At 44.7% G+C, this 22,810-nt stretch overlaps 1 protein-coding gene across 3 annotated transcripts in view; it reads right to left on the minus strand.

The window, feature by feature from the left end:
* MCC (MCC regulator of WNT signaling pathway) overlaps positions 1–22,810 on the minus strand; it is a 227,172-nt gene that overhangs the window by 96,490 nt on the left and 107,872 nt on the right. The window contains exon 1 of one of the 3 annotated variants that reach the window (XM_084882828.1): positions 15,243–15,383. The exons of the other annotated variants lie outside the window; for them this stretch is intronic. Coding sequence (XP_084738954.1) covers positions 15,243–15,251 — 9 coding nt within the window. The 5' untranslated portion in view covers positions 15,252–15,383. Of the gene's footprint in view, positions 1–15,242; positions 15,384–22,810 lie in introns of those variants that run through there. 3 annotated transcript variants of the gene reach the window in all.

The raw sequence follows: 22,810 nt of genomic DNA on the forward strand, positions 1-22,810 counted from the left end.
ACATCTAACCCCTGAGCTGGTTCATAACCACTATGCCTCATGCTTTGCAGCAGAATATCATAGCACTTCCCAGGTCCTTGCAGATGCCTGTGAAACCGCTGAGAAGGTAAGGTTTCAGAGGTTCCTTTTACAAGAGAGAAAAGCAGAAATGCAAAATTAGAATGGGGGTGGGGGGAATGGTATTATTTAAAACTTCCAATATTTTTGAGAAATAGAAGACCATTCAGCTGCTATCAGATCCAGGAAGGAATCAAAGAAAAATTAATCTCCAGCTACTTACATAACCTCTGAGGGAAAGTTAAAGAGGAAAATGTCACAGTGGAGGTGAAAAAGCTCTTAATTTTACTAATTAAACTACATGGGAGGAAAGCTCACTTTAGTTAATAGATCCTAAAGAAATAAAAACATCTAAATAGGAGAATATTATATATATTTAAAATTTTACTATACAAATATTATAATACAATAGTTGCCAATAGGAATAAATAACTTGGTATTTTCCACTAACAAATAACTTCATGAGTTAATTCCAAGGGAAACCAGAATTACATGTGCATACAAGGTTATTTGTAGAGGAACACAGGCAAAATAAAGACACTGCCATAAACCGGCAGCCTCCACTTACATTTCAAGGTGGGCTGCATTCTAATGACACATCATGAAGGAGACGAAGATGTAACAATTAAATCCTGCTAATCAGAGGACATGAATATTTCAGCGTGCACTAACTACTGATGTGATCCCCGAGGCAGCCACTCCCACAGAGAGTGACATGAACAGGAGTAAAGAGCTCCTGACAAGGCCTGCATTGTTCATAAATTTTTATATTGATCCAATTCAGCACGTATTGAGTTCCTCATTCTAGAGAAACAAAGTACCTATAATGGTGAAATAGTCAATAAACTCCGCAGATTAGGAAAGGCCATAGTATTTTACGGCAATGGTTTTGAAAAGAGCCCCATCTCCCCTCCTTTTTTTAAACTGAATTGAGAACAATGTTTTTTTCTTTGGGAAAATGACTGAAAATTTAGATTTGAGTGTGTGCGTGTATACACAGATATATATATATATATATATATATATATATATATATATATATATATATATATATAAATTTACATGTATGAACATATACATATAAACTTTATATAAAAACTCAAGGCACACATGTTCAGACTTTCCATTAGACTTAGAGCATAGCATATAGCCAAGTTGTTGCTGACGGAGACACTCCATACAATCGTTAAATGCACTGTCAACTTTTAAAAGATACTTTAACACGCGCTATTTCATTTAAAGAAAGTCACTTTAAATGCTCGATGCCATAAACAAGCTCCCGTTTCGGCGAGGGCACAGGCAGGCGGAGCTTCTCCGTCCTCACGGCACCCCTGGCTGGTAATGGCGTCCGAAGCACCAGGACAGGTAGGAGGGACACATTTCCAGTCTGCTCGCCGTCCTCTCCCGTCAGAGCCCTGCAGGCTGCTTCAGAGAACAGTGTGTTTAAACAGAAGGAACGACCTGAACCTTCTCTCCTTTCCAAACCACCTAAACCAGCCAGTGCTAATCCCCAGCGGGATCATCGTCTTCCCAGAAGAGGGAGAGAGGCTGCGAGAGGGAGTGCAGGGAGAAGGACAACGGGGGTGGGGTGTGTGTGTGTGTGTGTGTGTGTGTGTGTGTGTGTGTGTCTTTAGTTAAGGACATAGGTTTTATCACTGTCACAAAACAGAAACACAAATCCCAGTCCCGAGTATCAGTTTAGCCTTGGCGATGTAGTTAAAATTTTTACCAGCCTCGCCGAAACTGGTTTGGCTCAGTTGGATAGAGCATCGGTCTGTGGACTGAAAGGTCCCAGGTTCGATTCCGGTCAAGGGCATGTACCTTGGTTGTGGGCACATCCCCAGTGGGGGGTGTGCAAGAGGCAGCTGATCAATGATTCTCTCTCATTGATGTTTCTAACTCTCTATCCCTCTCTCTGTAAAAAAGTCAATAAAATATATTTAAAAAAATTTTTTTCCCTAGCCTCAGTTCACTTGCCTTGTAATACGGGAATGATAACGGGAACGGAGTTGTGAAGACTAAATGAACATACTGCAGGTAAATCCCTTACCCACCAGACTGCCTGGCAGGATGTGGGCCACTGTGACCACTACCGTCCTCATTACGACGATCACCACGCCCTGCTCTGTGCTTGCTGCAAAGTGTCGAGGTAACATTGGGCCCTGAAAGAGTAATGGGTGACTATGCTCTCTCCTTGTTTACAGAAACCCTGATTAAGCAATCAGGAGAATGACTCATCACACCGAGGCCCGGACCACATTCATCACAGTAATCTACGCTTTGCCTTCCAACATGTGCAATTGAATCAGCTGCTCCCTGCCTGCACCCGGCTGGGCCTGCAGGTAAGTAAGCAGGCAAACACATTGATCCTCAGCAGCCTGAGACCTGGAGTAGCCTCAGACCCAGCTGCAACCCTATCCCCAGCTTACATACCATGAGGTAAGAGAGGATCGAGAGCCAAGTGGGACATGTACAGTGATCCCAAAACCAGTTAACATAAAAGTGTATCTAAAGTGGTAATGCTTACTATACGCAAGGATCTGCACAAAGACTTGTTCATAATAAAAAAATGATTAGTCGGGCAAATTGCACGATATGCATCATACGCCATGTTGTCAACAAAACAGAACGATATGTAGCAGCTTAACATAGGGATCCTAATTTCCCAGATGAACACTCACTCCCTCCTCAGTTCCTTCAGGCCAGTTTGCTTTCCCCTCATTCCCACCAACCAACCACCTGGAACAAGTTTTCCTCCCCCGAAACCCCCCTTCTCTATCCTCTTACTCTTTATATTTTATAACACTTATTACTACTTGACAATATATTATACAGGTTTCTGGTTGATTCATTCCCCCACAAGTCTGTGAGCTCCAAGAAGGCAGGCGTGTCAAGAAACTGGGAAAATAGCCAGCGAACAAGATGAACTGTGCCTGGCACATGGTTGAACTTCAGACACTATTTGCGGAATGGATAAATTTAGAAGATTAGAGAAAATTCAGATAAAAGAACTTACACGATCCTTACCCCACCCAATAGAGATCACATCACTAGCAAAGGTGTCAGACATTTTTCTCGTGTACATATACTTAACGTAGCATATGGGAAACAATATGTTTAATATAGTACTCTCTTCTATGCTGCAAACTCACCAAACAATTCACTGTATCATGAGCATCTGATCTAAGCCATCAGATCTCTACAACAACCCCCTGCCGTCCAGTGGCCCTGCGAGAACGCCCATGTCCCTTTGGATGAGCGCGAGCTGCCTGTGTGCCAGGGGCCACGCGATCGCCTCCCGGGGGTTTCCACTGGCTTCTCACAAAGCAAGACGGGCGCTGTTATGACCTCATTTCGCAGATAAAGGAACTGAGGCAGAGTTAAGTTTTTCTAGGATCTGAAACCCCTGACTCGCCATCTGACCCACCCCATGCGCCATCACCGCATCTCCTTCGCCGTGGGTATCCAGGGCCACGCGTTTGCAGATCACAGAGCTGGCGTGGGCCACGGGAGGGAATCGGAGAAGCTAGGATTGCCCATCTGGATGCCGCCCAGCAGCAGATGGTGCACAGCACACAGCTCACACGGGAGAGGCACCGGCACCTGGAGGGAGTCTCAGTGAGGCCCCGGGGCGGTGCGCCCGAGGGCAGAAGCTTCGGCAGGTGAAGGGCCAGAGGAGCTCTGTGGCCAAGCAGACCCACAGAGACCCCGGACCTGCAAGCGAGCCCTCCTCTCCCCAAAGCCGGTGTGCCCCGTCCCCCGGTGAGCACCAGCCTGCCGGGGCCGGTGAGACCTCACAGTCCCCTGCCAAACCCCAAGCAAGTCAGGGCAGCGAGGAAAGCTGTAACCAAGCCGGCGGCCACAGACTAGAACGGAACACTGCGGCCGAGGCCAGCGTGATAGCAGCCCGGCTCTTTCCCGCGAGGAGCCGCGTCTCTCCCCCGGGTTTCCTGCCGCTTTGCCTCCAGAAACCACAACCCAGTGTAACTCAGGCAGGTGCCTAACAGCTCAGCGTTATTTCCACGAACAGAGCCCCCTGCCCCTGTCCCTCTAAGGAACACGTTCTATCACACATGCCTTGGCAGTTTTCTCTCGTATAACGTGATCTATTCCCCTCTGCTGCCCCCTCCATCTCACAGGCTAATCCTGAAATTAATGAAGTACGGGGGGGGGGGTGGGGGGGGTGGGGACGGGGGGGATGGGAGATGTGTCGTGGCAGAACTCACTGACCGCAGAAGGGGAGCCCAGGACAACAGGAGGTGGCCACTCGCCTGCTGCCCTGGGACTCTTCCCTCACACCCTCTTCCCTCGGAGGGCAGCGGCGGGAAGGGTAAAGAGGAGGCCGCACCGGCGGGCTGAGGGAAGGAATGCTCCTCTGGGTGCGTGTTTGATCGGCTGCTTCAGGCTTTCTCTAAAATGGAAGGAGCTCCCCTGGGGAGGCACCATCTTCCAGCTCGTACGTGTGGCTCCCGACAGACACACGCGTGGCCCCAGGCAGGGCCCACGGCTGCGCGTTGCTCGGGCAGGTGGGCAGCTTTGGGGCGATCCCCAGCAGCGGTGGAGGTGCACTGCTCCCTTCCACCATACAGGTTCATGTGCACATTAAATGGCTCCTGGGCTTGTAAGGGCGGGCAGAGACTCTCATCTTCCCAAAGCCACCAAGTCAGGCCGCATCCTTAGTTCAAACATAACACAGCAAGAGAGGTGACAGCTAATGCTCGAGTCGCTTGCAATGCCCCTCCTCGCCCCCCGCCCCAACACTCCTTTTCTCTACCTCCTTGTAGACACACCACTGGAACGCAAACAGAAAAATTCCCTAAAGCCGTCTTAGCTTGTTTCCTGAAAGCAGAAAGGCAGGGAGCAGAAAATGTCTTAAAGATTTCTGTCAAAGAGTAAACCATTTCCAACAAAGAGATGTCAAAGGAAAGCCTAAATTTACCAGCGACTAGAAATACTGCAGCCTCAACAATACAGAAACCCAAATTCCCCCAGACTGTGTGTGAAAGCTAAGCTTCACTGCTGAAGAGGTCGTTTCTGCCAATCACCAGGCACAGAGGCAAATGCCGAGGCAGAAAGCGGCGGCGGCATTCAGATGCAGCTTCCGCAGAGGCCGAGTTGCCCTGTGAGGTCGAAATTCTGAAATGCTAATGATGGAGCAGTGCCGGTGATGTTATAGTTTAAATGCAAGTGCCGTTCTGAGATGGGTTAGCAGGATTCTGCGACCCAAAGACTCTGTGAGATAGTCTTCCCATCATTTTCAATCCAGAGCACCATTTATCAAAAAGACGGAGCTTCTTTCTGGGCTCCCAGAAAAAATACCACTAAAGCGGAATGGGATGAGCTCGCTCCAAGGTGGGAAGTGGCGACAGGCACACGACGTGCTCTCACAGGAGGGCAGCCGCCCGGGTCCATGGCTGACGCTGCAGGAGGAGGATTCAGGTTTGCTGTCCCCGTCGCCCCTGACAGTGATGGCTTGTTGGGTCTCAGCAGGTGCAGCGCAGGCTGTGGGATTCCCCTCTAAAAGGCCTTTTAAGACAGGGCCGAGTCTCCTCTCTCCGGGATGATGTGGCTGCAGCCCTGTCCGAGTGTTTAGTCTGTGGCCTCTGGGCATCATTCCAGCCTGAAGATTATTCCCTCATTTTACCAACAGATGCACTGGAGCAAAAAGGGTGAGTCAACCCCCAGAGCGGTTACGGGGCGAAGAAAAGCAGAGGTTGTGTATGTCAAGGGAAGCGCGGGCACCTCAAAGTAAGCTTTTGCTTATTTATTTTCTGTTTCTGTTTGTAAACCCTGGCAATAGCGGTTCCTGACAGAGGAACACCGACAGGAGCGCAGGATGTGCACACTTTATTCCCTGTCGCTGTGGCCTGAGCCATGAGCCATGGCATTCACACGCCTGCGGGGCGAGGGCAACCCAGAAAATGGTTGTAAGAGAACCGGGCATTTATTTAAAGTGATAGCGGCCTACAGGAGTGGCTCCTCTCCCAACTAACAGGCTGGAGCAGTGATTTCCAGCCTTTTTAAATTCATAGCACACAAAAGTCTAATTATTAAAATTCTGACCAAAAAAAATTTTTTTTCCCCAAATTCACACTGGATAGCTATTGTGTTGTCTGTTGTCATTTTAAATTTTTTATTTGACAAAAGAGGTCGGTTCCCATGACTCGATCTTTTTGTCAGGTACTGCACGTTTTAAAAACTCGTGAGGCACAGCAGTTGGAACTGCTGGGCTGGAATGCAAAAGGTAAAAGATCGGTTCCATGGGCAGGGGAACAGATCTAAACTTTCTTTGAAAACCGTCCTTCCAGGGGCTGAGAAATCTGATCTGCAACCACCAACTTCCTCTTTCGATTGCCACCTTAAAAGAAATCAAAGTTATTCAAGATTTGCCAACTGTCTCAAAATTTTAAAAATCAAAAAATGTATCCTCCATCATTCCAGATACTATATTCTGTTGGGCAGTGGATTTATGTTCACGAAGAAAAAGTAGAAACATACATCACTTCCTGGGGAAAACAGAGAGCCAGAAAGTATCCTTGTAGGTAAAGCCACAAGGTTATGCTGAACTTTTTCAGTCATTTCACATAACTGACGCAACATTAAACCACGGCATGTCACAGCAAGGCGAGCGCAGCTTATACACTATTCATCTTGCATCAGTATGGCAGCCAGAGAGCCGTGAGGAATGGGTAACTGAAATGTGGAGTGTTAAAAATTTTGCTGAAAATGTTTTTTTTTTCCTCCTAATAAGCTCCAGATGTTAAGAGCACCTCCATATCCATTTAGACCAGTGCTTACATGATCTGTTCTCTGAAATGCCCTTGCATTTCTTCCTCCCACTGCATTTTATGGACAAAAGTACAGTTACTGACGTTTTTTTTTTTTTAACAAAACTTTAAAAAAAAAGATTAGCTCTGCCCCATAAGTCAAATGATTCCCATAGAGGTGGGTTAATAGTGTATACGGAATGATAAATTTATGCCATGAAAGGTGATAATGTGAAGCAGAACTCCCCTATGGTGAGTTCAAATTCCAGACTATGCCATATGCACAAAACTTGCAGTTTATGGAATCCTGGGTCTCCAAGTTTGAATAGCAGGTGCAGGCCAGGGCAAGCCATGCTTTTGCGCTGCCTTTATGTTTTTATTAAGCCCACCCGGTGGGTGGTGGTGGCAGAAAGAGGACAAATAGATCGGTGGGTGAGTGGGGTTGGGGAGCTGGCAGGGCAAGAGGCTTGTGGCAAGGCTAATTCCAGGACTGCACTCTGCCCCTTACAGTCTGTAGTGCGGAGAGCCCCTGGATTCGGGCTAGATCGGCAGCAACATCTTAGGCAGGCGTCAGGCCCGTAATATCCACTACTGCTCCTGCAGGCATCCAACAGAAGCAACCAATCGGTGTAAAGACTGCGTTGGCTAACCAGACAGAGCTTTAAGACAAGCCCCCCATGTCTCTCCCTTCCTGGAGTATCTTCCCAAATAGAAATATTGGAACGGCCATTGGCCCAGATGCCTGCCCTTGACCTGGGGAGAGGGGAAGAGCAGACACTGACCTGCATCACTCTTACTGTTTTGTGGTTAAGAAGGAAGAGGAAAAAATCAAAGGTCAGAGGAAATGGTATGCTGCATGCATGGAGGCAGCCATTAATTCTGAAGGAAGCCAAGAAACCAAGAAGAAAAAGAAAAAGAGAAGATAATTAAAGAAATTAGCATTATAGGTTTAAAAAAACCCAAGAACAACCATGGACTCTTTGAAAGACTTCTCCTTGCAGGACCATTTCTGTATTTAAAACGTGTCGAAGCCTTCACCTTGCATCATCTCCTGTAATGATATCCCCACACCCTCCCCACCCAGCACTGTCAGGAGCACTCAAGCTTAGATAATTGGGTGGAGCTGAGCTGTGGCATGAGAAATAGCTGCCGGTTGTTCTGGCAAAAGAATGCCCTTATTCAGACTCGGTCAAACGGCTCAGGTGCAGAGCCAAGGGGTTAATGTTCAAGTTCAGAAACTCGTTGCCGGTCACCGTCTGGCCCTGGGGAGACACAAGGGTGGTTTCTTAAAATGCATCGACTTGCCCTCTTCCCCATGACAGGCCACCTTTTGAACTGGGGTGGGATGACCTGGGAGGAGAACAGAGCGCTCTGCCGCCAGGCGCTGCGGTGAGGGTGGGGGACAATCAGAGGGCTGTCTTGAAAACAAAATGCCTCGTAACAGTAGCTAGTCAGGCAGCAAGAGGCAATTCAGACAAGGGCACTCCTTGGGAGATCAGCATCAACGATATGTTTTTATTCTGCTCCAGCATTTATGCATTGCCCAACTTCACTTCGGGGAAGTAAAGTTCTTTCTTCTGGGCACGGCAAGGACGTGATACCTCAGCCACAACCTCTATGTAGAATTAGATGGATGCCCCACGTTTCAACTCCTATGTAAAACTCTTAGGATTTTTGATAAGATGCACAAGTGACTTTATTATTATTATTATTTTTTTTGAAAGGACAAGACCATCAGTAGGTCTGGTGTTCATGGAAAGAAAGTAACAAATGTGTCTATATTAAAGTGTTTTTTTTCCTTTCTTTCCAGCAATTCCTTCTTTTAAACAAGGGCAAGTAGAGCCGTAGGAGGTACCTGGTTCCATTATTTCTTTTATCCTTTTCTTCAATGGACTCCATGTCTATCCCGTGGCAGAAACAAATAGCCTTCTCTTGTGGAATTGGGCACTACCCCATGTTCCCACCTCTCGGGCATGAAGCCACATTTCTGAAAATTTCTGACAAACCACCTCCACAGGAATGATGGGAAGCTCGGCTGCTTTTGTGTGTGTGCCTGAAATGAAAGTACCTCAGGCCCATTCTCTGCATGCCCCCACCCACTCCTGCTTCTTTATCTTTTCTGTGGAAGTTTACATCTACCCTACTCACTTCCCAGGGATACTGGGGAAATGGGGAAATGTTTAGATAAGTGCCCTATGTTACAAGCACTATAAACATGCTATTTTCAAGATATGATAACAGTTCAAGGTGGTACTTACTTTTACAGCTCTCCTTACTTGAGTCCTTATAACTGTGTGTTAATCTCTAACACACTTTATTATGTTTACAAAGTTTGACGAAAAGTCACATTACGGACTGTGTTTTCTTAGCTAATGGGGCCAACAACGCAGTATGAGCAAGGACCTCTGAGTGTTCTGCTCCCACCCAGAAGCCCCGAGGAGCTGACCTTTAAGGACAAGACTTGGAATTGGAGGGTCAGGACCACATATTGACAAATCACTCCCAATATCTTTACACGAGTGAGAGTCTCCCAAAGTAAAGAGTGAATGTTTGGCTCCCAATATCAGGATTTCTGCACCCTGAACTTAGACTCCTCCCAAGTGCTGGGGTGAGTGTCTCAAACTTTGGTTTCAAATATGCTGGATGCCCTTGTGAACCGTTTCTGTTTTTCAGGGGTGTTTGGCCATGACCTCATCAAATCACAGAACATGAATTCCTAGAAACTCACTCAGATGACCTTCAACACAAAACCTCTAACACATTACTGTGCATGTCAACAAGGAAGTTCCTGAGACAGGTTCTGCAGAGCATAACTGCAGCAGGGCACAAGGGGCACTGCTTAGAAGATCAGCATAACCGATATGTTTTTATTCCATCACACAGGGAACAGTTTTCTTGACTCTGATGACTAAAGATTACAAGAAGCAGCACAGACTACAGAGCTGTCCTGTCACTCTGGAACCCATTAGCCCACATTAGAACCCATTCCCAATGTACTAAGCTCAGTCTGGCAATCAGCTGACAAGGGCAAAAATGCACAGATAAGCAACAGGTGCAAACCTAATCAACTCAGAAAACACTGTTGGGGGCTCTGTGTTCCATTATCATTTCACAGTGGTTACCGGGCAACCTCCACGGAAAAAGGCAGTGATAGCGAAGGAATTCTCCAGAAAGTGTGGGGTTTCAAGGCGCAGATAGCTTCAGAGACATCTGCTTGTCACACCAGGAAGCCCAGACACTGTTCTAGGAAGCCTCACCGAACAAAGGCTCTCTCCCTTCCCTGCCTCTGGAACCCACCTCCCATCAGTTGAACTTCTTAATCTACAAAAAGTAAAAGGGAAAGCTATCCAAATGCTGGCTGACCGCCTTCAGGCTCTGCGGGAGCCTTGGGAAAGAAAAGAGTATTTAGGATAGGGAATCTGTAAAAAGACACATGGGACATTTTTCTCCACTAGACACATACCAGTGGACAGTTCATACAAAATGAACATAATTCAACTAAAAAAATCCAGGAACCTGGCTCAATACTGATGACCAAGGGCCACTTAAAAATGAGACAGGATTTAGAGCTGACTGGCACAGCTTCTGTCCAGGTGACCACAAAACCACCAGAATCAACATCTCAGGAGTCAAAAATGCTTCTTTAAAGTTATTTCACAGTCTGGGTAAGGTTATGGAGGTTATTGCACTACTTAGCTCCTTGGGCAATTCACCTGGATATGGAATGTGCTTCATTTTCTCTCACACAGTACGTGATCAGCTACTTCCTACAGCCTTATCGCTGAGGATTATTTACTTCCCATGTACATCTCTTCCCCTGCTAACTAGCCTTGTTTGAATAAAAAGGGGAAGGGCTGCCATGACCAGTGTGGCTCAGTAGTAGAGCATCATCTGGTGCACAGAGGGTTGTAGGTTCGATTACTGATCAAGGGCACATACCTGGGTTGCAGGTTCACCCTGAATGCAGGAGACCACCAATTGATGTGTCTCTCTCACATCGATGTTTTCCTCTCTCTCCCCGTCCCTTGCTCCCCCACCCTAAAAAAAAAGGGGGGGGGGAGGACAAATATAAGATTTTGCTCTTTCCCCACACCTTTTAAATATTGACAAAACCAGGCTAGAAGACAGAAGACCCCATCTATGGCCATCTGTCCATCTTAATATAATTACCTATGTGCTGGATGTACCATAATTTGACCAACAACCAATTACTGGATATATAACCAGTTTTCTTTGTTGTATGATGCTGCAATGAAGAACAATAGGAAAAATTCCTGAAAGTGGAATTATTTGGCTAAAGCTTCTGAGTGAGAGATGGCCTCCCCACCCCCATAAACTATTGTAGCATATACTTCTGGCAGCCATATCTGTTTTGCTTTATTCTCAACAACTATAGATATATCATTTAAATATTTTTTGCCCATATGGTTCCAAGATGACTTTTAGTTTTCATTTCCTTGATTATTTAAGGTTAACTTTTTTTCATAAATCTATTGGACATGTGACTTTATTTTTAAATCGTCTGTTCATGTTCTTTGCCCATTTTGACAGGATGCTGACTTCTTAGTGTTTGATGTGTATTACAGATATTAACCTTTCCCCATATGTACTGCAAATATTCTTTCCCAGTTGGCTGTTCACTTTTTAATTTATATAGTGTATCCTGACATCAATGCTTTATATTCTCATGTTGTCTCAATAAATATTTTCCTTTATAGATCTTTCCCTCTGCTTCTTGTTTAAAAAGTCCTTTTCCATTCAGATCAGATAGTTATCTACATTTCCTTCATTGTGATTTTTAAAAAATGTAGCCATCTTTACTAATTTGGAATTCCATTGCATACATAAATTACATATCTAAGTTTGCTATTTTTATTTACTATTATCCTATTACTACTGAATAATTAAACCCTTTCTACTGTTTTTATTTGTAGCCATTACCATGTTGCTAAATCATTTTTATTACTTTAACTTATTAGAATGTTTAATGTTGCATAAGTATAAAATCTCCCTTTTGCTTTTTCAAAAATATTTAATCTATTTGTTCATTGATAACAGAGAATTATGAAGATTTTAAAAAATCTCGTAGGGTTTTGGGTTAGAACAATCCATATTTTTTTCTGTTTTTCCAGGAATGTCAGGCTACACACCATTCTTAGTGCCTACTATTCTGAGCACTGAGTAGAAATAACCACTTCCTCTGTGCCCTTTCGTCACAGGTGAAGCACCTGCAGGGCAGAGGTTAGAACAATATTAAACTTCCCCCCCCAGTCAGAGTAGTCATGTATAAGACTGAATCCCATGTAATAACATGGACAATATGTTTAATCAACTGTAATGTTCTTGGTAGTAGATCTCCTTAACCTAAACTCAACTTTAAGGACAAGCACCATGTCTATTTTGCTCCTCCATCTATTAGATTCCCAACAGCCAGCACTGTGCAAGAACTGAATGAATTAAAACAAAGTGACCTTAAATATCTAACTTAGGGTCTATAACTCAAAATAGCTAACATAGCATTGTAACTCTGCACTTGGTATGTGTAAACTGAGCAAAGGTGTATAGTGGATTTATAGGCTATTGCATCCAACTATGGCCCATGGCATAACCAACTCCAAAGATGGAGACCTTCCTTACTGCAATACCAAAACAGAGGGCAAGAGAAAGTGGAGGGTCACATTGGGATAGATTAATATGAACTAAAAGGAGCAGATTTTTCATGCTTGGGAAACTACAGAAATTTACTAGAGTGAGGTCCTTTTATATCATTGCCATGGAGGAGTACAGAGGTCAGCAAACTACTTTAAAAAGTCCCAGACTCACCCGGCCAGGTGACTCAATTGGTTGAGTGTTGCCCCATACACCAAAAAAGTTGCGGGTTCAATTCCAAGTCTGGGCACATACCTAGATTGCAAGTTCAATTCCTGGTCTGGGTGTGTACAGGAGGGAAAAGATCAATGTTTCTCTCTCCCTTCCTTTCTCTCCAAAATCACTAAAAGAAATATCCTTGGGTGAGGATTTAAAAAAAAAAAAAATCATAGATCCAGTCAGTACTAAGAGAGATTTAGGTTAAAGAGCAATGGCCCAGGACAGGGCTGGGTAGAGAGAGAACATCAAAATTATGGCCTGAATCAGTGTTTCTGACTAGTCTTCTTTCCAAAACCTTGCTAAAGGGACCCAACTAGTAAAAATCAATCTGCTGGTAGAACCTAGAAGCAATGAGTGAATCATGCCCCAATCAATTCCTGGTAAGGATCACCTCCTTTACTTCTGACACTTAGGGAGCACCTCTTTTGATCTAACAATTTACAAGTTTTAAGATATATTTACAAAGAAATTTGTTGTAGCATTATAATAATGACAAAAAGTAAACAAAACAAATGAAATGCCTATCTACGGGGGGGGGGGGGGGGGATGGATAAACTGTGCCATGTCCACATTTTGCAGCTGTGAAAAAGAGTAAGACCTATTGGACACATTAGCAAGAAAATCATACTATATTAAGTTTTAAAAAAGAATTAAGATTAGTCTGAATTATATTTCCATAAAAAATTTTTACCTGAATATTTGTGTATTTTACATGAGCATAAATGGGTATTAAAGAATAAACACCAAATTTTGTCATGGGTTTAGTAGGGAGACAAGTATATGTGAGAACGGGTCCGAGTTGGCTTTTCCAGGGTATACTTCTGTGTCAGCTGGTGACAATGGGCATGCAAGTTTCTGTTCTTGAAAGGAGAGGCTAACAACTTCTTGAAAATAAACAGATGTGTCAACAAATTTGGGGGGGGGGGGGAAAGGATATTAACAATGCAAATGTAAAATTATCTCAGAATGATCAGAAGTAGAACAAACAAAATAATGAGCCTCATTAGAACATACTTGAGACCGTCAAACTTTGATGACTCAAAGCTGGAAAGAGGTACTATAATTAGTTTTCCATTGATTTCAGGGACTTATTTATCCGGCTTATCTCAAGACAGAGCTAACAGACCAAATGGTTTTGAAAGGTCCTAAACAGTTCTCAACATTTGGGCATATTCCAGGAAGACTAAGTTAATTCAGCTATTCACAGAGTGGCACATTTGACAGGAAAAATGCAAATCAGATTACTGTAGCTGGTGTTCGATTAGCCACTCAAACTGGAGGGGGAACAGTGGCAGATAAGTAGAGATGCTGCTGCAGCTGCTGGCATTTATTTGGCTTTTGAAAGCTTTGTTCGACTTGCTCAGGAAAATATTTAGAAGGTTGTATGGGGTTTGTATGAGATTTTCAGTGGAGTACACCCGGGGCTAAATTAAAGACCAACCAATGATATTCCTTATAATATACTCTAAAATACAGTCAACTCTAAGGAAGAAATAAAATCACTCCCAGTCAACTATCCCTAGAGTACTTTTTATAAATATTTTCAACCTTAAGGTCATAACCAATAAATGAATCTAGAAATAAATTTAGTGTGTTGTGATCACCATGGATATAGATTTCCAAATTGTCTGAAATCCACTGCGTCACATACTCCCTATTTTTTCTTGCCCCGATTCCTCCACCTCCTACTCCCAACCAGCAGGAGCAAATCACTTTCTTTCAAGTCTGCACAGCCACATCCTGTGTTGATTTGCAAGAAGCAGATTTTGCCATTAAAAAAGTCAAGTTCAAGTGACCATTCAACAATGTCAGAGACAATTATTTTCTTCAGCTCTCAAAAAGTGTCTGTTATAATGGGTACGTTTGTTGTAATGGGCTCTGCCTTTGGATTTCTCCCCGAGACACAGTTCCTAAAGTCCCTTTTCTTGCACATTAAGTCACCACGTAGGAAGCAGGGGGGAGGACTACAGGAAAGCTATAACACTGGGGTCAGGCTGGGTTCCCAAGGGTTTCATGGACAGCCCAGCACCAGCAGCTGGGCTGTCCATGAAGAACAAAGAGGACACGCGCCCGGAGTGCAACCGCTAGGAAACCCTTCCCTCGGAAGAGTGACGTTTGGCAGCTGTGCTGCTGGCACTTGGAATTCCGAAGACGACTGTTGCCAGCAGAATCCTCAGGGTAAACACATTTACTACTGAAGCTCTTGCATGTGTCTCCCACACAGAAGTATGACACTGATCTCAAATCCAACAGACGTGGGTGACAGCTCTCTTGTGCTCAAGACATGTTCAGCTGCCCACCAGACCTCTCTGTACCCAAAGGGACACACTCACCACACCCCAAACTCAACCTGCTTCTTCCCTTACCAGCCAACACCCCCTCCCCACCCCCCACCCACACATCCATCATGCTGTCTACCGTCTCCTTCAACCAAAAGAACAAATAAGTGCCAAGAGCCGGGTTCCACAGGCCCACTTGCCTAAACCTGAGACTCTTTTGAATTTTTCCTCCCTAATCCTCATAATTACTGTTAATTTCTGTTGATCTTACCTCATCCATCCCTCTGGAAACTGTCCACTCTCCCCCAGGCCTGCCATATATTCTAGCTCAGGATACCACTGCTCCCCTGGATTGCGACAACAGTGTTTTAACTGATTTTCCTCCTCTCACCTTCTCTCCACACTGGTCTCTGAAGCCAGCCCAACACTCCAAAGTGCAATGCTGAGTGAATCACTTTCTCGCTAAAAGATAATTAAAAATAAACAGCAACCCTTCAATAGCCATTGAATAGACTCCACCCTCAGGTAGAGTCCAAATTTCTTAATGTGGCCTAAGAACTGTTCCCCTCCCCAAAGCTTTCATTTCTGGCCACACTGAACCAATTGCAGTTCTCCAGATAAAGCATGCCCGCCCCCTGCCCGCCCTCTCCTCCCCATGCCACTGAACTCCACATCTCACTCAGGTGACCTCTAGAAAGATTCTTTGGGCCCTGGTGGGCACCACTCCCATGTTCCCTTTCTCAATGCTATCACAGCATCTGCCAAAGTACTCATGGCTTCATTTCTTGGGCCTCCACCACTGTGTCTGTAAGTGCCTTGAGGAGCAGGATTATGCCTCACTGGTTTATAACACCCAGCAATGCTCTTGCCACAATGTAAGTACTGAATACATGTATGTTAAAGATTTACATGAATCGATTTTTCTGTTTGGGGCAATGGAAACTATAGGAAAAGTGAAGCCAAACACTGAAGGTCATTGTGTGATTTGCACAATTATGCAATGTGGACACTCAGCAGTGGTTAGGAAACCATAAAACCTGGAGGTATGGAAGGATGGAAAACCTGGAGCTAGCGGGTCATGCAAGGACTCTCAGCCACACAATAGAAAAATAAAAGGAAGCATTCAAATCATTATAAAAGTCTGCTTATGATGCTAAACAATGTCAACATTAAGTATATTTTACCTTAAAATCACTTTATATAAAGAAATTAGACAAAAAGAATCACAATTGTAAAAGCTATTACATTTCTCCATGATCCCTTCCAATTTTTATCCACATATACTTGCGTGTTTTTAAACTAGCTATAATAAGAATGTACATATATTGCCAAATTAGCGTTATTCTTTGTAGTTTTCCCAAGTGGCTACACAGTCTTCATATACATAATTTTAATGACTGAGTAAATGCCATGGGAAGCAAATATTGTACATTATAATTTTCTTAATCAAATTTAGGCAGTTTCTAAGTTGTATTAATTTAAATAATGTTTGTAACAGATACATAAATACATGAAATTTCTCTTAAGAAAATCAGAACAGAATTTTTTTTTTCCATTTTAGAGGATTATTTCAGTACCCGAAAGAACCTGAAAAGAATGCATGGCTGGGACACTGTCCACATGAGCAATATTTAAAACCGTGGCTAGTGTCATTACGAAAAAAAGGGCTTACAAATCAAAACCCATGCCTCGTATTCAAAGAGGAATGACCCTGTAGTGATGGGGAAGAACTGAAAAAGAACGATATGCTGCTGAAATAAAGATAAACAGGAATCTACACAGGCCAGGTGCAAGACAGACATGAGAAAAGCAACTGTAGAGTTGCCCTCGGTTCTCAGACGGTTAACTGAGACTCCATACCCTTCAGCTGTCCCTGTTCAGAAACGGGATAGCACAGCGGTGAGTGGACCATCTTGGTATCGGAGGGCACAGCCGCTTTTCTAGGAAGGTGGCTCGGCGCCAGGTTTTAACCTGAACGCCATGACTGCCTGCAGAGGATTTTCACTTTCCCCACTAGCTGGGGGACTAGAAGGAAGGAGAGGAGAAACAAACAAGGGGAGAAGTGGCCATCAGGGCAGAACATCTATGAGGGCCATTTGGGGAACATATCTGCAGGAATAGTAGAATCTATGCCCATGACGACTGGTCACTCAGTCCTACCCCTTCCTCTGCCCCAGCTCTGGCCCTTGCAGTGACAGCTGATTGCAGTCAACAGCCTGCTTCCTTCCTTGGTAAGTTTCTCATAATTAAAATTTGATTCAGCACTCATGTAAATATTATTTTTCACACAACTGTCATCTCCTATCATTCTTTTGCTAACCTCAATAATTTTCCCATTCTACTGCCACTGTCCAAGGGTAATAAAATCCTCCTAGATGCCTTACTCTTAATTAACATGCTGTTTTCTTTCTCTCCTGCCCTAGTAGCACGGACCCTGAGGCCAGTGGAGAGCAATGAGATCTGGTCTCCCTGCAAACACACATTCACACAGATGGATCTCAAGTCAGCGCAGCCCTATTTCTGTTTGCCATTTGTCTTACCAAAACAATTTACAACAATATTTATATATCCTCTAAGAAGCCAGATTACTGTTAAGCCTTGAATTCGGCAGAGCTTAAAAATAAGGAGAAGAAGAAAAAAAGGCCAACAAGTCATATTTCACTGTTAAAAATGCTATCTATTGCATGTGCCCCCTTCTGCTGCCTCTTCCATGCCTCATTCAGTACCCTACAGAGACCCTTTAAGAACACAGTCTGTGCTTTCAGCCATAACTGACATCCCTGTAAATCTATGTAATGTTCAAAAAGTAAATCCTGTGCTCTCTGCTGCCCAAATAGCAACATTAATCTTACGGGCAGTATTACAGAGCACCCTCCTCCCCTCCCTCCATCTGCTTTAAGTAGGGCAAGTATTTTACTCATGTTAATTGTTCTGACAGATGAGGATCAACACTGCTTTAATCCATTTGCAGCCTAGCACTGGGAACATTTGTCTTCTCAGATGCTGTTTCTGGCTGCTGGTAACACGAGAGCTACTTCGGGCAAGGCTGGGTGCTCCTGCGTGGCTTTCCTTTCCTTGTAGGGAAAATCCAAGGGAAATTCTTCCCCAAACTAGTCCAAGGTTGTTTGCTTCCCACTGTGGTTGAGTTTTGATCCTTTTAGAACAATAGGTAGTAGGATTTCAGTAGGTTGAGACAAATGGAATTGATTTCTATTGATTTCTTTTAAAATGTTAGTTATCTCCCCCTTTACCAATTAATCAAATACTAGTTTCTACAAGGCAAAAGGATACAAGTGAATTTAGTAGGACTTTGCTATAAAATTCAACAACCCAATTAGCAACCGTGTGCATTTTGCAAGAATAGGACACCTATTTATGACTCACACTGGAGAGCCGAGGCCTGGGTTCAGGTCCCAGCTCCACCAGTGAGCTCCATGCCCAGCTACCATAGGTACTGCAAGGATCAAATGATTTAGCACTTTTAACACCCAGCCCAATAATGTCCCCAGCCAAGGGCTTTGGGTGTGGTCTACTTAAGCATATATAAATCTTGATTCTGAATTACCCGAAAAAGTAGCTTTTTCGCTTGTGAAACATTCCCTAGCTATTTCTACTCACACCCAAGAACTATAGTCAGAGATGACTTTTCCAGGGAATGGAGAGTGGCCTTCCCTGTGTGAGGAGAGATGCGGCTGTCACACTGTCCTCCCAGCACTATTTCTTCACAAGCTTCTGCTCATCCCCGACCTGTTTTTCAATTTGTCTTTTCCTCTTTTCTAATGCCTCTGTCGCTGGTCTTCTATCTCCTCTTCAATTCCATCCTGTCTCCCATACTTTCAATTTAATAACCTTATACATTGTAAGTGCTCAGTACAGGGCTGCCAGCTCAGAAATTTAATGGAGACAAATACGGAATGATTCAGATTCATGGAATGTGTTGCAGAGAGAACATACTTGGAAAGCGCACTCCTTACCCCCTCATGGGCAGGAGTAACGATCCCCTCCCCCTCGCCCTTTTGCTTTCAGCCTTGTTCAGGCTACATGGGGGAGATGAGAGTAAATGGGCAAGAGAATATTCTCCTTTGCAGCTCTGTCCTCTTCAACTTTCAGGTACGGGTGTGGCCCACATCAGCTGCCTAACAAAAATTACTTTACCTGACATTAGAAATGCTTACTCTGCCAGTCCTTCTTGCCCCAAATGAATATACATTCCCACATACATTAGTATTTCAACAGGGTAAAAAAGATCATTCTTTTATCTATACCAGAGAAAATATTAAATCATTAATGATCAAATATATCTAGATGTGAGATGTTAGGCAATTTTGGTTTTAGTCTTTTCCTGACTTCCTATATTTTACACGATGGGTACGAATTACTTTTCTAATCAGGAAAAAGTATAACTATGTAAAGTCATTTATGTTCTGTCTGTGCCCCATTCAGCAGCCTACTTTGCAAGCCATCATTAACCCTGTTGACAATTTAATCTGAAGTGATCCTGAGTAGCCACCTCTAATTTTGAAGAGCCAAGCTTCCACTTGCCAAATTGATTCCATTCGTGTGGCCGTGCCCTGAAAACCGGCATGCATTCTTCTAAGCTCCAAGTTTTACACCGAGACCAATGAATGTCTCTATGAACCGATGACACCACTAAAGACAGCTTGTTTTAAACCATCCAAGACATATAATACCTTAATATAAAAATAAAATGAAATAAAAATAAAAATAAATAAATAAACCATCCAAGACAGATGATCGAGACCAGCTGTCACCAACCTTTGGGACCTCATGGACCACCGGTGGTCTGTTGGCAAGTGCTGCTCCAAAAGTTTCCTTAAACTACTGGTTGCCAACCTTTCGAACCTCACAGGCCAACAGTGGTCTGCAGTCGGCCAATTGGCGACTGCTGATCTAGACAGTGGCCAAATTTAGAGAATTCCTGATGATAAATTTTGATGGGAAACTTTGATTTCCAAGAAGCAGTTTTCCTGAGCTGCTGTTAATGGAATATGCCGGATGCACACAGGCCTCTTTAGGACCACACGAGGCACATTTCGGACCAGCCCTATGTTTCAGAATATCAAGACCAGCCCTAAAACGTCCTCATAAGAATAGAAAGAAATTTAGCTTGGCTGTTCTCTTATTTTTAATTGTTGAAGTCAATAGTTAAGAAAATAGAAGACAATACACATGAACTCCAAAGACAAAACTGGTAACAGTCAACGAAAGTGCCTTGCGTCTGTAACTATGACAGGAATGTAAATGAGAGAAAATGCGCAGCGGCCTTAGCCATATCCTGACTGTGCACCACCATAGGAGGAGTGGGTCCAATCGTACTTTGTCCTCTGGGCCTCAGATACAGAATGGGAAAAACACCCTCCTCATTCCCCAAGGATTCACAGGAAGCAAGTGTACGAATGAATGGAAATAGTGACAAAGTTGACAAAAATGTGAGGTATTAGGCTTACAGTATTAACCTTGAAAGGCAAACCTCACACCAAAAATGAGTGTCATCACCTGGAGAGTTCCCTTCTTCACAAGTAAAAGTCACAGCTGCAAAACCGAAATCACATTAAAAACAAAAGACAATGAAACGAGCTCCTGGTCACAGTGCTGAGACTGGTTATGTGCCTGCAGCCCCACCATAGATGCTGAGCTCCACCGGGTCCTGGTGCTTACACCAGCCACCAGGCAGGGAGGCTGTGTTCCCCGTCAGCTGTGGCTCATCTGTTCTTTCCTAACTACTGGCCAGAGGCCTGCAGCAGGTATGAGGCAGGGACACGCTGTATTCCATGTCAGCTCCCTGGATCCTGCTGGGAGCGCCCTTGTGTGTTTACAAGATAACAGCTTCTTCTGCACAGGCCTTAGTCCTTAACTATCCATTTAGTTTCTACGCTGGGGGAGTTCCCCTCCATTGAAACGCTTTTAAGGAGGTTTTTATAGGAGAGAAGGCAGTGCGCTCCTTGCCCACATTATGCAGTCTCTTCGTCCCGTTAGCATTTACTGGGTGCTCTCCTCGGCCTTCCGTAGCTTCATGGCGTGCTTCCATTAGAGCGCTCCAGCCGGACCAGGTGGAGAGGGCAGCTAAGTGGGCCCACATCATTTCTGCTAACTACATGGGGAGGGATTCGTTCAAGACATACACACTGGGAACCTGCTGGGCGCCAGGCATTCTGTTGGGCGTGGAAGTAAGAGACTGATAGGACAGCCTCCCGCTTCAAAAGGTAAGAACTCCAAAAGCTATGCGGAGACACGCACATGGAAATATTAAAGCACTTGATACCCACTTTCACCGTCTAACACAAATCACAGTGAGTTTTCTATGCACGTGCCAGAGTCCAGAGTGATGGGGAGCACCTGGATTGACCCATTTCCGGTTTCTAGGACAATGCCTGGCACACAGTTGGCTCCCCTGGTGTGCTTACACAACGAGGAGTGGACAAGGTAGACAACAGAAAGGCGTTCGCCCACTAACCGCGCTGTTAGGGGAAGCTTGAGAAGGGCCACAGTGCAAGCCCCAATCACGTGGCCTGAGAGCACAGGAGAGCTCTGGGCAGGTCCCGCCTGAGTGCCTTAGGAAGATTTTATCGAAGAGAGCACATCTGGGCTAAGCCTAGAGGTAGAATTTCAACAGGCAGAGAGGCTAAGAGATGAGGGGAAGGGGTCCAGGTGGACAGAACAGGTTATGTGACAATATGATGTGGCTTACACTGGGGGCAGCACTGCCAGAAGACAGCCCCGATGCTGGGCTCTGATGGCTCCCCACCTCTCTGCTCCGACTGTCACTAGGCTTAAAAAGGCTAGTGGCTGCTCTCGTAGCCAAAGCAGGTCCCGTGCAGGTCCCTTACACTCCTGAGAGCAAGGCTCTGTTCAACTGAAGACAGGTGTGAAAAGTTTAAGTGGTGTGTGTGTTGGGGGGAAGGAGGGCGGGAGGTGGCTAGACAGAAAAATAGACAGACTTTTCTTTTATAGTGTTTCTCTAAATTCCAATTTAAAAAAATATATATATTATTGATTTTTACAGAGAGGAAGGGAAAGGGATAGAGAGTTAGAAACATCGATGAGAGAGAAATATTAATCAGCTGCCTCCTGCACACCTCCTACTGGGGATGTGCCCACAACCAAGGTACATGCCCTTGACCGGAATCGAACCTGGGACCTTTCAGTCCGCAGGCCGACGCTCTATCCACTGAGCCAAACCGGTTTTGGCAAAAGTTCCAATGCTTTTAATAAATGACTCTTTCCAAACCTATCTCTTCTTTTAGGAAACAGGTTGGAGAAAACCTGTAAAGTCACTCTTTACAATATTCTTTCCTTTCTCCTCAAGAAAGAGTGTAGAGTTATGACCCTTGATTGAAACGTTATGATCTCAGAGCAACCTCTCCATCCTCAGGTGGGAACTGTCACCAAATAGGCCTGGAGGGGCCTTGTATTAGCCTCCTCCAGTGACACCCCAGCCGCAGCTGCATTCAGAGGGCCACTGCTGCCAGCACTGAGCAGGGCTGGGGCCAGAGCTGGTCAGGCACCTGGAGAAGTGTGTGATGGAGAGACCGCAGCCTCAGCGCACCTCCGGAAGCCGGGCTGCCCAGAGGGTGTGAACCATTTGGAAACTGGTGAGGAACGATTTTGGAATTCTCTTATTCCTGGAAAAAGACTCTGGGAGAAGGGAGGTAGAGAGTAAAGTACTAGCTTCCACTTAGCTTCTTCTGCTTCTTGCTGCTCTACTCCTTCCTTTGTCACTCTTCTCTCCCTCCCTCAGACCTTCCTAATTCCCAATTCAAATTTTGAGCTGTGCAAACGGAAGCCCACAGAGGTTGAAGAAAGTCTCCAGTCACAAAG

Source organism: Pipistrellus hanaki (genome assembly GCF_964339955.1).
Source record: "Pipistrellus hanaki genome assembly, chromosome: 4".
In the NCBI taxonomy this organism is placed as follows: domain Eukaryota; kingdom Metazoa; phylum Chordata; class Mammalia; order Chiroptera; family Vespertilionidae; genus Pipistrellus; species Pipistrellus hanaki.